Below are 16,447 nucleotides of genomic sequence, written 5' to 3' on the forward strand. Positions count from 1 at the left end.
GTCCATTTTAATCTCCTATTTAGTTGTTAAATAAAGACACTTTACGATTCTGCTCTAAACACTGCTTCTAAAGAGAATCTTCAAAATATTGATAAAGCCAGAGACGTAGTAGCCACAATGTGTGTGTGTGTGTGTGTGTGTGTGTGTGTGTGTGTGTGTGTCTGTGTGTGTCTGTGTGTGTTTAGGAGGAAGTGATACTGTTTTGGCAGCAATCTTACAGAAATTAGAGGCGGCCGTAACCTCATCATCATCCAATCTCTGTCTTGAAGAAGTATCTGGCGTGACTGCAGCTGGAGGATCCCTCTGCCTAGTTACCTCTAATTCCCACATGCGAGACAAATTAACATTTTGGTGGATGTCAAGAGTTTGTTTCATTAAAAATACAGCGGGGTCACAATATTTAAAATGACTTCACCACTGAAACGCACATGTATTTTAAGAAAAAGCTGTATGAGGAGGTTGCAAAGGATATATTATGAACACCTGAGACAAAGCTGCCAATAGAGCACCAGGCAGAGGGATAAAGGAGCAACTAATATTTAACAACAACCCACAAGAGCCGTTCAGCTCTCCTCCACAGCGCTCTAACACCTCTAATTGCTAGGCAGGACTATGAAGTGACGGCTAGCCCCATTATAGTTAAAGCCTGTATATGTATTTACATAAGAAAAGAGTCGTAATGGTGAATCTATATCTCTTTCAACGGGCCGTGTCACATGAGTTACAGCTGCGGAAAACAGTGGCCATGTTCTCTATTTACCGTTATGCTACTCGCTCACCTGAAAAAACGGGACACCTCCGATGGGATTGAGCATTTTGCTTATCACTGAGTCAGATCTACTGTGGAGCAGGGCCGGGTCTAGGCAGGGGCAAGAGGGGGCCTGGCCCCCTCAAATAAATGTTGTGCCCCCTCAAACTAAATAGGGTTAGGGTTAGGCACAATGCCCCCTCAAGATTTGTGGCTGCCCCCTCATACATGCCCGTCTAGACCCGGCCCTGCTGTGGAGACCGCTCTGGTAGATTGGAGCTCACAGCGGAGCATCAGAATTAGGCGAGCTCAGGCTTATAAATGCTTGGAGTCGTTTGTGACTGATTGTATCAGGCCGCATTCAACTGCAAGGACAACAGGAAGCTGATAATTGCGAGCTTTTACTCTCACATCATTATCTCCCATCACATAAAAATGTACAGTACAGTTCGCTCTCGAGCCTGACACTGAGCAGAATAGAGTGGAAATGGAAGTGTAATAAAGATGATTTGACCACAATCTCCTGACGGTGCCGTAAAGAACGTGAAAGAGACAGATGTGGTGATATCTCTACCAGCCGGACTTTCGACCTGTCGACTAAAGGTGCGAGAGACACAGCCAATAAACCCAAATCAATTTTTTATAGTCAAGACAAAGGGCACCTTTCCGAGTCGAAGGGGCGACTGGTGTGAGCTACGACTGGTGCTGCACTAGTAATGCTGCACTAATTTGTCATCAAGCTCGGGCGGTGACAGCTGAGCTATTACTGCACCAGCGTTTGTTTTGCCATCAGAAGAACCATCGGGCGGGCGTGGCAACCCCGGGATCTGGAATCTGCACACAAACACTGCAAGAAGCCACTCGGGACCAGGCCATCAATCAGGGCACCGCGGCGCACGCTGTTAAGAGCCACCGCTGATATGTTATCACGCCATACACAGGAGCTGACCCGAGACAGGGCATGTGTTTTAATTCAACCGGCCGGGTGACGTGATGCAGCGAGTTTGTTCACGCACTAAAAACGTCCGAAATAAATTAAAAGCCAAGTAGGTGATAGAGCCGCTATGGATTTTTACAGCGTATGAGCTTTCTCTTAGAAAAACTGGTATTGACTCCTGCACTTGTCCTGTACAACTAAATAAGGGATATTAAATGATCCCATGAGCGAATAAAAGAGGGGAAACTAAGTCTGTCTCGCGTCTCCTGGGAGCTATCACAGCTCTGCACCATATTTAAAAGTTTTTGAGCAATTGATCTGAGGATAGCGATAGCAGCCACTGTGGTTAGGCTGATGGGCAGCAGCAAAGGAAGCTCAGTGGGGTGGATCTCCGGGCCTGGGGTGCCCCAGTCCCATTCCCGCAGCATCTCAGAGACAAGTAGTTAACTAAGAAAAGTCTCCTTAAAAAGCAGACCTCTAATGAGCAGTACATGGCGGTGGACATGTGGTCCACACCCTGCCTGCTCATTAAACAGAGCTGTCTAAGACATCTCGCAGAGGTTCACTGACGATGAGCCTGCGCTTTAGGTGAGAGACAGAATGTAGGACACCAAATGAGCAAGAGGAGCAACACCAGAAAAAGACTAAGGGAGACATTAGGAAAAGGGGAAATAGCTTTTGAGATAAAACATAAAGAGCAATGGCTCATTTGTGCAGTACAGAGATTTATACAGATATATTTGTGGATTTAGGTCGGAATCCATGTTAACCAACATTAAAAGCTTCAGGTGAAAGGAATCTAATATTGGACAAATTATCTCTTTCTTTCCTCCGCTTTTCCCATCTCTAGAGATGAAATATAGACAGCTTGATTCGGTCTGTGTGGAGGTGCATGTTCTCCCCATGTCTGCACGGGTTTTCTGCAGATGCTCCAGCTTCCTCCCACTGTCCAAAGACATGCAAATTGGGGTTAAGTTAACTAGAGACTCTAAACTGACCAGAAGTGTGAATGTGAGTGTGAATGTTGTCCCTGTGATAAACTGGCGAGTTGTTCAAGGCATACCCCACCTCTCGCAGCAGGGATTGGCTCCAGCAACCCTACAAGGATTAGCAGTATAGATAATGGACGGAAAAGTGCCTCGAGTACAACAACACATGAGTGCAGATCTAAGTGACAAATGACAGACTGTAGGTCATTACAACATGAAACCCCCAAGATACAAAAAGAGCTGTGTTCAGACAGTATAGATTTTACATCAAAACAGTGAAGTACAGCGATGTCGGTTTTTTGGTGGGGAGTTTAAACCCAGGTAACCCTACTTGCATATTTTGAGAACTTTAAGGTAAAAAACGTCTACTGAGAATGATTAAACACAATGTTAGTCAAATGAGTACTCAAATCCCCCACTGGAAGAATAGTCAGGAGTTACGTAGCTCCAACTGGCTGATCTCAGGACCACTGCTCCACCTAAGCCCAATTCACGCATCTGCGTCGAAGCTACATCGTAGGTACACAGGTTACCTTGGCACGGGGCCAAGCATTCATAGTTGTGCGGAGGAGTGTGTAGGTGGTGCTGCAATTACACAGCTGAAAAACTAGTGGCGGCGGAGGTTCTATCATGGTGTTAAGTGTTTTCCGGTTTCTAGTCCCTTTATTTACAAATTCTCCAGAGTCTCTGTTTACCTCAGAACGATGGCACATATTACTAATTGGATCATGTTGGAGTTGGAGCTGTTGGGCCAGAGCCCAGCGGATGACCACAAGACACAGGTCAGAGGTTATCCAAAGAAAATCTAAACAAAGGCCTGTGTAAATCAAGGCCTTGTGGAACATTCTTATCCACCTGTGAGTACTTTTTCCTGGCAGTTTCGAGAAACCCCAGCAGGTTTCAAGGCCCCCGCAGGAACACGGAACCCCTGCTGGGTCTGAAGAGCCCAAAGGGGGGGGAGCCACCAGACACTGGAGCCGAGAGGAACAAAGGGTTGTTAAACTTTCGGCGGGAAAACATCCTCCTGCAGGCTTAAGAATCTCCCCCTGGTGGTGGAAAATGTTCTGGGAATGCCTTGGAACCCCCGCTGAGTTCCAAGCCCCGCCCACCCAGATCCATTCCTGACACTCAATTGGCTTAAAGCCAGCATCATCCTATGACCAACTCCTCAAGGAGGAGGACCTCTCAGGTAATTTAAAAGCCCTTGCACCCCAAAAATCGCTGCCATTTCCTGCTCTCTGAAGACGTCAATAGACCGTTCCCGGTCTAGCTAGATGGTTTAGTTGCTAAAGGAGGCAATCGCCATTTCTCCCTGCTAAGGATTTCGACCAGGCCCATTCGGGGCCTCCCAGATGTTCCAGCTCTAAAGGAGGCAACCAGAGTTATTTTCTTTTATCTTAAGTTGAATCTTATTTTGAAAGACTGTTTTTATTTTAACTTGAAAGAGATCGCCACAGGAAGCCCACTCGCAGGCCGAGACAAAGACTTTCTTTTTCACGATCCCCACAACTGTGCCACAGCTGATCATCCCTGCAGAAGAGACGATGTTTCATCCCGTAGAGGAGCAAGACGAATCCGTTCCTATTCGGCCCAGCCGACGCCGCTGCAACCAAGGAACCAGCGCCACCGAGCTTGAGAGGCCACGATCATTCACTGGACTTCTGGAAATTCCGCGCGCCACGCGCAAGCAATACCGCGAAGGTCACAGTAAGAGGCTTTATTGTCTGGGCAGAGACTAGTTTAAATACTTAGCGTGTCATGTTTATTTGAGTGTGTTTGTTTGTAGATCGCTGATCTGTTTCTAAGCCGTGTAACACGAGGAAACGATGCGTCACTTCCGGCTCCTTGTTTACATTGGCGAATGTTTTAAAGTGCCTCGCGCCGTGACAGAGAGCCTCCGGCAGCACTGTTATCGTCCGACTAAGTTTGCAGAGACCTAACCTGTTAAAAGATCGGTGCACAACTCTAATTTGTGTACTGAGTGGTGAAGTCACTGTAGCTGGTCTCAGACGATGTTTTTGATGTCTCTCTCTCTTTTCTCCTAAACCTGTTTTTACACACGTCCCAACCTACACTTACCTATTTCATGTTACATAGAAAATTCTAGATTTAAAGAGCCTTAATACATCTCGACGCCATTCGGCGCCAGAACCATGAGATAAGAAATCTCTTTGTCTAAAGTTCCTTTGTGTAACAGGCGACCAACCGCCATCTTGTTTTTGACCTCATGTCGTCACCGGGGTCATAAACCTCCATCTTGAAAGTACGTGAACGTAACATCTTGATCCTGGCCAGACTACGTCACTACGTGATCTCGTCATTACGCCATAGCCACTCCCTTTTCTCTTTAGACACACACACCCACACACACACACATAGAGACACACACAGGCAGACACACACGACCACACACACACACCAGTAGATACTCAGTATTACATGTGTGACCATTGTGATAAGTGCTGCTGCTGCTGTTGCCTTCTTTGAAATATTGGAGTTTGTTAAATGAAGAATCATTGAAATAACATTAACTTTATTTCCCCTTTTGAATAAATATATTTGTAATTAAAGTATTTGTATTTCTGTGATTATTTGTACATGTGTATGTGAATGCAGCTGGATTACTATAGCCTGTGCTCGAACTTAAAACCCTTCATTGTTTATTATATAATCATTAATATTAAATATTGAGATTATTAATTTAACTTTTATCACTTGAGACTGATAACTATAGTTTGACTAGTTGGTCCCTGTAACCAGGGTGGTGCCCCGCTACGATAAGCATTAATTACAGATTGTTTCATTCTTAATTGATAATTTTATTGTTTTCATTAATTATTTAACCATTATTAATTGATAACTGTATCATTTCTAATTAATTATTTTACTATTCTTAATTACTAGCTTTATAATTTTTAATTATTTTTAATAAATAATTTCTATTTTAATAATCATTTCTCATGATTATTAATAATTAGCCAACGTCAAATCTACTACTACTATTGCACAACAGAGCTGTTAGATGTCGAAGAACACTTACTTTTTCTTAAAGAACAGCAGCGGAGAAAAGAAAAGAAAGAAGCTCTCCCAGTTTGTCCCTTCAACTCAAATCAAAAATGGCGGGGAGTCTGCCCGAAATGAGACGCTACCTAGCGGACCAATCACAGCTCTTGCGGTCATGCATCGCCCTAATGTGTCGTTACTTTCTGGGGAGGTGCAGGTCAGGGTGCGGCGTAGGGTTCTAGGTACAGGTCAATCATAGGCTGCGGCATAGCTTCGATGCAGAGGGATGAATTGAGCTTAAGAAATGCACCTGACAGATCTGTATGAAGCCCGTGGTCGAGTACACCGCAAGACTGAGCTCTGCATGTGAGGCACTGTGGGACAGCGTGTGCTTCCATGTGCATGTGTGTGTGTGTGTGTGTGTGTATAACATTACCACCGCACTGAGGGGGTGGTAGAGGCAAACTAAAGTTTCTGTGAAGGAGGTGAAACTAACTAAAGCAAAGTGGAAGGGATGAGACAGGGTCAGTGCGTGGGTGGATGTGCCTGTTTGGGTGTCCTGAGGTGAAGCCAGTCATATCCTGCACACCCACCAGCCCCAGAGTACACAGAGAAGCAGTGTTTACCTCCTTGAGGCAGCCCATGAAGTTGTTGCTGACCGGAGATCCGGGCAGGTCAGCTGTGCTAGGACTCCCTCCAACATAGAAGAAGTCGTCAGAGCCTAGCATGGTGTAGTCTTCTTGTGTGTATCCTGTGGTGGTCAGAATCCCATCCACGGATATTGTTACCTAGACAACAAAGCACAGGGAAAAGACGTGCTATACTCAGATAGCCTACACACCGCAGCGCCATTGCCTTTTTCTTCGTGTCGTCTATGATAGACTGAAACCCATTTTCATGTCTGTTTTTTTTTGTTTTTTTTTTATTCTCTTTTTTGTATTATTTCTTTTATTCTCTTTTTTCTTGTTTTTCAAATATTATTTTGTCCAGTTTGATTAGTAGGAAGACTGCAAGCCTTCAAACAAAAGTATTGTTAGAGTTAGTAAACTGCCCATACTACAGTGTTAGTATTGCCCCTACAGCAACTTAAAAGTACTTTAGCAGACACAAAAATGGTGTTAGTAGAATGTTATCCAGGTTAGTTTTAACTGTTAATTCCATATTAGTACTTCCAGCAGTTCTACAGATGAAATCAGAACGTGCCACTGGGTTAGAGAGGGAGCACATGCCATGAAAAGTACAGTCACCTTTCAGTATAGGTCAGGACACTGACTGAGGGTAGTAGAAAAACAAAAAGGCATGCATGCATTTGTCTTTTCTTTTTGTCCACGAGCGTACAAAAAGAAAATGTTCCCAGTTGCTTGGTTGGGAGACAGCGTCAGAATTTTTGACACAGTGTCCAATGCATGCAAATGCTCTTAGACACTGCAACACCACAGAGGAAATAAAATACACAGGAGAAGCACCAAAGACACACACAGCTTGACTGTCACATCGTTTTTTGACAAATAGGCAGCGTGGCATTCGCAACACGTAGACAAAGTGCATGCCATGCAAAGTGAATGGGGATACAACTGGCTGAGCCAAAGAGCATCAGGCCAGCCAGACAGGAGAGGGTCCTCATTATTAACCACAGCCTGATGCAAAAGGCTCGAAATGATGCTCCTAAAAAGGTGGATCAAACAGAATTGGACAGGAAACAGGTGAAATAAAGAGGGCGAAACAAATGAATGAACCGAGAAATTAAAAAAGGATTCGAAAAGTAAGCAGAAGAGAGTACCAACCGCGATTTCCCTTTTTTTGTAAATGACGTCTACAGTAAAAAAAAAGAAAGAAAAGAACACACGGCAAACCCAAACTAAGAAACAATTAGAATGATATCTACCGAACAATGTAGTTTGTTTACCATAGCGTGTCCAATGCCTGAGTGCTTTGTGGAAAAGGGGGGAGAAAGGAAATTAAAAACTGTGAACAGAATAACGATTGTTACTCAAATAATATATGATGGTCAATACTGTTAGTACATTGTTAAACGGCAAAAACCCTACAGGTTAGTAGAATGGCACATTCCATGAATGATGTTAGTTTGTTTCAAAGCATGTTAGTAACATAGAGGAAAAAAGGGCAAAATAAGTTGAACAAGAAAAAAGGCAGACCAAGGAAATAACAGGAGTGCTCCGCTAGAGGAACCAGAGCTCGACCAGTAACTCCCTTCGTTCCTCCCGGTGGTTGTGCACCATGTTCTTTATGTTACCAGACCACTGAGAAGCAGAAGCTCCCTTACCCAAGTCCTCATAGAAGGTTATGATTGACAGACACCAAATGGTTCATAAGAAGGAATGCCTAAAGCACATCAGTCGACCCACTTTGACAGTCCTAAGTTCGAGACCATTTTAAGCTTTGTTTATTTTGGTATTTTAATATCTTTGCATCGTTTTATTGTTGGTTTTAGTCTTCAGACCAATCCAGCGTTTCAGACTTTCCGTCGTCCATACAATACTGTACCTCCGCTTGGTCTTATTGATGAACTTTAGGATCACTCTACTGCAATGAGACAAAGCAAAGAAGACCCTGACACAAAATGAGGAGGATGGTAATTCGGATTCCCCCACAGAGCATGCACTCAATATGCTTGGTTGTCTTTCACAATTTGAATGCAGTGAATGTTCCAAGCTGGCCAGATCCTTGGGTTTTTCCAATAATCAATCTGCTAATTATGCAAAAGAAGCAGCTCTGGTAGTGAGGCGGAGACAAACATTTCCCACCAAATGAGCAGGAACGAATCTAGAGATGCTGTTTTTTCAAAGTCTGGTCTAGCATTAGTCTGACACTGTTGTGCTAACGGAAAATAGTCTGTACATGGGCTAAACAGGATCCATATGTATGCCGGGCAAAGTTGACACAACACTCTTTGCAGGCAAGTCTTTATAAAAATATTATTTGCAGCTGCCTTTCATTAACACTTAGACACGTAAAAACCTAATCCCCATTCAAGATGTCTTTCCCTAGCAACTCCAAGATATAATAACCTTTAAGTCCTTTTGGGTTTGGTAAGTGATCTGTACCAACTGTTGGTGTATGTGCTAGTGACTGGGTTTTCTTCATGAGACACATGTAGCAGTGCTTTGTGCACCAAAGATTACAGCCCCAATACCTCAGCTTGTGGCATTTTGCTACGTAGGTCCTGGAGTGCTGATAACACTCAGTGACTTACTGCAACAGACTCACTGACCAGAAGGAGTCAAAACACATCAACCTACTGTAAATGGAAGCAGGGATCAGGATCCTGTTATAGTGGTGGCAGCCTTTAGCCGACAGGGATGTGAAATTCCAACCTACAGCTGAGTAGCGGCTGACATCGATTGGCGTTGTTGTTCGAGTTGCAAAGCCGCTGACTGCTTTGATGTGTGCTGCAGCAAGCCTTTCGTGTATTCAGATCAATCATGGGTCCAACAGTCTAGCACTGTTGGTCTATCCCAGGGTTTGCTGCCATTTGCTGAGAGGCAGCTGAATCCCGACACCATTTAGTGGATGCTGGCATGGTACAAATTAGTATTAGTCAATCTGCTTGCAATGCAACAAACCCTAACTCTCTGCAGCCTCACCCCCAGTCAGGACAAACTCTTCTTGCAGATGGATGCACTTGGACATGACCAAGGGCTCTGCTTTACACGTTTTCCTTCATCCCAGCTGATTCCGCTGCTCTGGGTGGGAATCAGGCATGAACCGTTTCTGTTGATACCGTGTCTAGTCCCCCACTTGTGAGCAGCATTGCCAGAGGCACATGGCACAATCAGTAGGATGGCTAGAAGGGACCGTCCTCTGATGTAGAGTAATGTAAGAGGGACAAGCTGCTAAATGGAACGGGAAGACGAATATGTAAGAAGGGGTCTGACCCAGACAGACTGTCACTACATAGTCTCTTAAGAGCTATAAATGCAGAGATGGGTCGTCAAGGCCATGTTGAAGAACCTATTAGAGCCTGTAGATCCAGTTGGGAGTGATTTGCCTTTGCTCATTGAACTTTGAATACAAAGCATAACCCTCAGCGACTAAACTGTGTAATATCTACACAATAGACGTCTTTTAAAGAATAGGTTATCAGAATTGTTCCTGTTCATTTACCGCTCTTTTATGAAAACTGTCTTGTGAAATAAGCTCCCAACAGTGATGTCATCCATAATAGAAATGTAATCATAAAAACAAAAAGCCTATTCTAACTGCACTGGCATTTGAATTCAGTCAATTCCACACCGAAATACTAAAAACTGTTAAAACTGAGGTCTTGTTTAAGGATATCTTCATCATAGTAATACACAGGTATATATAAAAGGTAAAACTCTAAATAAATGTCATGCTCTTTGCTGTCAATTGTCTGAATGAGGCTGAATGCATACCCTCTCCTTTCCCTACCTTGTAACTTAATAGAGTTCTGGATTGACCGATAAGTCCCTGTTCACTTGCGGTTCTGTTTTATCTCCACCAGAAACTACCACGATTCAATTTAGCAATCCAATTACGACGTCTGGTCAGAAAATAATATATTGCATGATGGTAATGATTTAAGTGCATCTGTTTTGATTCATTTACTGAGTCTCTGCATCATCCTCTGTACTGTTACCTGACGTAGATTCCTTGTTACTTTGACATCATGCCAATCATTGTCATTAAATTTCCCATTGACTGGCTCCACAAGAGCCTCAAAGGCTCCAGACCCCAAATTAATGACGAGAGAGACAGCCCCATTTTTCAGTGCCAGGTTGACGTAATCAGCTGATTTGCCCGTGTGCAGCATCAGTCCGTTCCTCTGCAGGGTTTTGAATGACAGTGTGATTTCGTCACTGCTGCTTTGAATCGGGTTCAAGGACAGGTCGTAGCAGAAGAACTCCGATCCTTTGAAGGTTGCGACATACTCTTCTTTTCCTGCTGAGACATAAAAAGAGAAAGAAACATGTGCTGCATTAAAATCAGGGGCCCTTTTGGTGCCTGTTTGGAAGCAGTCAAGGAAAAGGTTGATGAACGTCTCAAAATTACTGGATTAGTATTAGAAACAGACATTGGACAAAGGTGCCGAGCTGAAATGTGATAGAAGTTCATTTAGAGGTGCAGCTGGGTCCCAAGATTCCAATGACCAGCAGATATAACCTACCTTAGCCAGAGAACCCAGGTAGATTGTAGCAAAGCATTAGGACTTCACTGTTAATACACTTAAATAGAAATAACACACACACTACTGCTATTTTTGGGCCTGTGATACCGATCATAATAAGCAAAGGTTTTCCTTCTGCATGCTGATAAAGTATCACTGCACTGCTTCATCGTACAATTGAATAGCTGCTCTGCTTTTCCTGTACACATGAACTGTTTCTCTCATCTCATCTCTGTCGTGTCAGTGTGATCAAGGTAAGAGGACTAAAAATGATCTGCTTTATCAAAATGCAGCCGTAGACCAGAGCCACCCGCACAGACAAGCACATAGAGAAATCACATTATATTTGTACAAGTTACACTAGCTTGACTGATCAAACACCACATTTACACATAAGAATTTCAAAAAAGTGCACATATACAAAATAATATGATGTGAAAGCACTCTACCAAACATGACACCGAAATATATCCTGCAGCAGGTCCAGAGTAATTACGTGACTTGCATTAGCTTCACCAGGTAATGTAAAGTCAGTACACTCTCAGACTTACATTATAAACCTGACCACTGGGCAAAAGCAAACAACACTAAGCCTCTCAGCTATCACAGAGCACAGGCTACACAAACACTGACTGATAAACATTTCACTTATTCACAGATAAAATTGAACAAAGCAGTCAGCTGCCGATTAGGTTCATCACTACAAACGCAAAGCCTCTGCCTCCTTTGGTGAAACAAAAGTAATGACAAACTACTTGCATAACCTTAGTAGAGACCTTCAACTCACACACGTGTGCTTTATTCCCAAATATAACACATATGAATAGTGATTCCTAAGATCTAATGGACAAGTGGGTCCCAATTGGATCTGGAATGGTACTCACTAGATCATATATGTCCACAGTTCCCTCAAATCGTATCAAACTGCAGGAACCTGCTGACACTCATAGACATATCTCTGGTGAAATGGTGAACATGTGGAAAAATGCCAGATCCACAACAAAATGTAATGGCTTCCTCCTTAGGTCATGCCAAACCCCTACATAACATTTCATATAAATGGTAAAAGTAGTGTTTGTGTAATCCTGTCAGAAACAGTCGAACAAAGAATCTTTAAACTTCTACAAGATCAATTTTTGTGTAAGTATAAAGTGTATTGATAAATTATCACTTCCCTGTGACTCTGCTAAACCTAAAGCTCTATTGCTCAGATCCGCCATACGTCCACCACTGGTGTTTATCCAATCTCCTGAGCTGTTCAAGCAGAAAGCATATTGGTGACTCCCTCCATCATTAAAAACAAGTCAGCGACAACATATGTTTCTGGATGCAGTCGAGCGAGTCACCCCTCATCAGCCCTCAGACGAGTGCAGACGTGACAGGGACTTGACAAAGCACAAATAACCTTAAGAAAAACCCTCAACACAACACAAAGCGTCTGTGAGCCTCAGGAGCTGATACATGTGAGCAGTCATTAGGAAGCATTTAAAAATTGGTTTTGACAGATAACAAGCCATTAAAGCCACCAGCAGAAAATAAAGCACCAAAACACAAATGGACCAAAGCATTAAATTATCATAAATGGAAAGCACTGCACGTCTATATACGCCAGACGCACACCTCGACACACACACACACACATACACGCTGTTTGATTCGCATCCAGGCATTGGACACAACAGCGTAACAAATAAAAGGGGTGGCTGTCCACAACAATTTGTCACCTCATTGATTCCCCCTTAAAAGGTACTATAGTGTGCCTTTGGGAAAACGACAAGGGGCTGTAATTGAAGTTGACTGAATTCCGCCACGCTTTGGTCCTTCCCTCAATGTCTGAGCCCTCTATCAGTGGAAATGAGAGACCTCGACCCTCGTCACAAGAACCCACCTCAACCCGCTGCAGGAGCTCACTGGCCACATAACAAAGAGAGTTAATACATGGGGGTCATTCTCATCTCTCTCTCTCTCTCTCTCCTCACATCCCCGCGCCTGGCACCTCTCAGTTAATTCCCCTAACCAATGGGGAAAGAATTGTGTGTGTGTGTGTGTGTGAACAGCAGGGGCGTTGTGAGGAATTTACAACACTTGGGGCACAGCCCAGAGGCAGTTTTAGGACTGTGAGGGTGTACATCAATTCATTCATTCAATCGCTGGCAGCCAGGTTCACTCTGGTGTAAGCAAACTGTCTGTGGGTCTACATGAAGCACAACGATCTGAGCATCAGTCTCCATTTTCCAAGAATTTTGTTTGTGTCCTAATATCAATCAATTCTGACTTGTGAACCTCAAGATATTTAGCTGTGAAGTTTCTTCTTTCGCTATCTCTCCATATTTGGATGATAAATGACTCTTCTTTGCAAACTACAATATATTTCTTCCATCTGCAAAAAGTGCAGTAGACCAGTAGAATGTCTCTCGTTGTCATCTTTTAAACCAAGATCCAAATACAGATGCATCTGACACAATGAGGAAAACCAAGATCATAAGTTTATACCAAGACACCTTTATACTATGTATCAGCTACTGTGCAGCTCTTGTCAGATCACATTAGCAGACGACGCCCTGCTTATTAAACCAGGAGATGTGTTCATATAACTAACAAAGGTTGTACTGTATTTGTGTGTTACAATTTAAATATGGGTTGAACTTTGAAGTGCTTATTCACACCATATTTAAAGATCAGTATTCTGTTCTTTAATGAGATAAACATCAGTACGTATTGCTAATTATTGGAAATTCACTGATCTGAAATCAAGTGAAAAAGTTAGAGTGAGAAGCTATAAAATAAAATGAGTAAGAATTGCATGAATCACTGTTCAAAGGTAATTCTCTGCCATTTATGACACACAAACAGTGAATTATTTTATTTTTTCCCACTCAGATTATACATGATGACTTGGTTCCCCACGAGAAAACAGACATAAACATTACAGACAGACAGCGGGGCTTAACGTATAAATGTCTTATTTTAAAGCTGGATCATCAAATATTTACTTCTAAATCAAACACATCCAACTTTCTTGAAAAGTAAGTAAAGTTGAATGATTCTGGACAAATATCCCTTTAACTTTTGCTTGAATGATGACATTAAACAACTTTGTGCAAAAGGCGTTGTCAGAATATTGTGCGTTAAGAGTGTGACGCCTGAGTGTTCATCCCTTTCAAACACAGGATCACAGCAGACGCACAAACCTGCAGTGGTAATATTTAGCAGCTCACACGTCACTCCGATGTGTCATTTCCCTGTAGGTAAAATAAAGCTGCTTGATATTGAAGAAGACAACTCTTTTGTCATTGTGTTTTCATAGGTGAACAGTCTTGGCTGTCCTACGGTCCTCAGTCAATCAAACTACAGCAACGTCACCGGCACCAGCACCTGAACGCCCGGGAGTCATGGCACTGAATGAGAACTCACAAAAGAACAGGCTTCTTTGGTCTTTTTTTTTTCAGAGGACAGAAAAAGAGACGAACAGAGTTAGAGTGTAAATCCTGGGGATATGCCCGAAATAGACACAAGGGTATAAACTTGTCAGAGTCTGTTGTTCTGACTCATTCAAATCCTTTTTCGAACAAAAACAGAATGTCTGGGACTTAACTCGCATCCACTTTACACCAGGATGTTGACAAGATGTAAAACTCTGCCATTAACAGCACATATATTAAACGTAAAGTGCTTTATTCCTTTCTTGGATTTATACGAGTTGTGACAGGCACAACTGCGCCGCGACAGTCTGATTTCCCCGTAATCCGTTTTCAAATTTAGGCGAGTCCTCTGCGATACAAATAATTGTTAATCAATAGCATGTAATCGTTCGTGCCATTCAGGGCCCCCATTCTCTACGGGCACATTACGTTTGTGGCTCTGGTGCAGAACAAACTACCCCATATTGATGGAGGTAATACAATTATTCGCCACTCAAATGAAATTAGTGTCACAGAGTCAAAGAGGTATGGTGCTGCATGTGGAAACTATAAAAAAAAAAGCATATACCTCACTGCAAAAGTAGAAGAGGCAGCATAAATGTCTCCGCAGTATAATTTAACCCTCGGTTAATAGAAGCTGAGTACGTAGAACCGCCTCGCTCATTTATTACGAGGCACTGAGGGGCCACGAGCAGGAGCTTGTCATATGTGCAACAGTGCCAGCATGTGACCGAGCGACTGGGAGGCTCCTCATCAGTCACTTTCCCTTTGACATTAATCTGGCATCTGCTACTCTATGGCTGCTTTTTTAAATTAGCCCGCACCCAGGGGAGCGCACGGCCTGTCAACACCAAATCATGACACAACAGTCTGAAGCAGACTTGGCAGGAGCTGGAGGAAGATTACCTATTAAATGAACGACAGGGGAAAGGCTTTGATTTTAATTGCCATTATTCTAATCGGTGATTTCTTCTGAACGGATGATGTAGGTAATAAATCTGTCACAGACGCCAGGAAAAGGGATAAAGGAGAGAGAATGACAGAGATGCACTTTTGTTACCTCAAACCAAGAGGTTGTGTTTCCACCGCGTGTTTGTCTGTGAGCAAGATTAAACTGAAACAACTCAATGGGTTGTCACGAAACTTGGTAAAGGGAAGTGGTTTGGGTCAAGAAAGAAACCATTAAACTTTGGTGCAGATCTGGTCCACGGGATGGATACAGTAGATGTTTTCCCACTTTCTACAACATTGTGAGATTTTTCAACATTTCCATGGTTTTCCAAGGGAATGACTCATTGATCTTGATGGAAATAAAATCAGGCACTTTGAGGCAACTGATGTCTATGAGTTTGTGAAATTTGGTGCAGCTTGATTGCAATTTGTAGAATGTATATAAAGATGGACGACGCCTCAAATCAAGATGCTTTGGCTTTACTTTTTTAGAGATGACTCGATATACAATGTATGGTTCAATATACTATTGTTCTCCATATATTTGATGGTATACATACATATCAAATAATTACTTACTTATCACACTGCAGTCTTACTTTCTCAAAATTTTTTTGTTATTTTTATAATTCTAGTCTATGTAACTGATTTTAAAGTTCTATGTTTTTTTTTTACAATCTGTGTTGATGCCCTTTATATTTAACAATAAGCACTTCACAATTCAAATAAACTTGTCTTGCCTAAAATATATTTATTGACAGGAATCGTTTTACTAATTATCAGTAAAATTCTTTAATTTAATTGATATTCATATTTAAATTATATATTAAAGACAACATTTCACTGTCCTCCGTGATCAATGACAAACAGGACTCTGCTACTTAGGTGCTGGAGTTTGGGGGGGGGGCGTATTATAGGCATCACTAAAACAGACACAATAATTACAGGATGTCGCTCACGTCCAGTGGTGCTGTCTTGTTCATGGCAGTTGCTGCAGCACAAACCTCTATACATCCCTGTTTCCCTGTCACAGACTCCAACCTCGCTTCACTACTAGCAACACCATTCTTTAGCTCTCAGTAACAAGCTGAGGTGGAAAAAAAAGAGCTTGTTGTGTCACACTCGGTTTTCCAAGGTTCAGAGGAAGTTCACAGTTGTGGAGGAAAACAGAAAAAAGTAGCATGCACTCCTGAAGAACCACCTGTGGATTCTGAGGGACTAGAAGTGCCGTAAGCAAAATTGGACGCT

At 42.7% G+C, this 16,447-nt stretch overlaps 1 protein-coding gene across 1 annotated transcript in view; it reads right to left on the reverse strand.

Moving 5' to 3' along the window:
- The window catches only part of LOC128453865 (neurexin-1a), a 255,113-nt gene that overhangs the window by 160,080 nt on the left and 78,586 nt on the right, over window positions 1–16,447 (reverse strand). Inside the window, exons 7-9 of the mRNA XM_053436966.1 lie at window positions 10,299–10,600; window positions 7,584–7,607; window positions 6,304–6,465 (exon numbers count right to left, since the gene is read on the reverse strand). Coding sequence (XP_053292941.1) covers window positions 6,304–6,465; window positions 7,584–7,607; window positions 10,299–10,600 — 488 coding nt within the window. The remainder of the gene's footprint in view (window positions 1–6,303; window positions 6,466–7,583; window positions 7,608–10,298; window positions 10,601–16,447) is intronic.

This window comes from Pleuronectes platessa, chromosome 12 (genome assembly GCF_947347685.1).
Source record: "Pleuronectes platessa chromosome 12, fPlePla1.1, whole genome shotgun sequence".
In the NCBI taxonomy this organism is placed as follows: Eukaryota; Metazoa; Chordata; class Actinopteri; order Pleuronectiformes; family Pleuronectidae; genus Pleuronectes; species Pleuronectes platessa.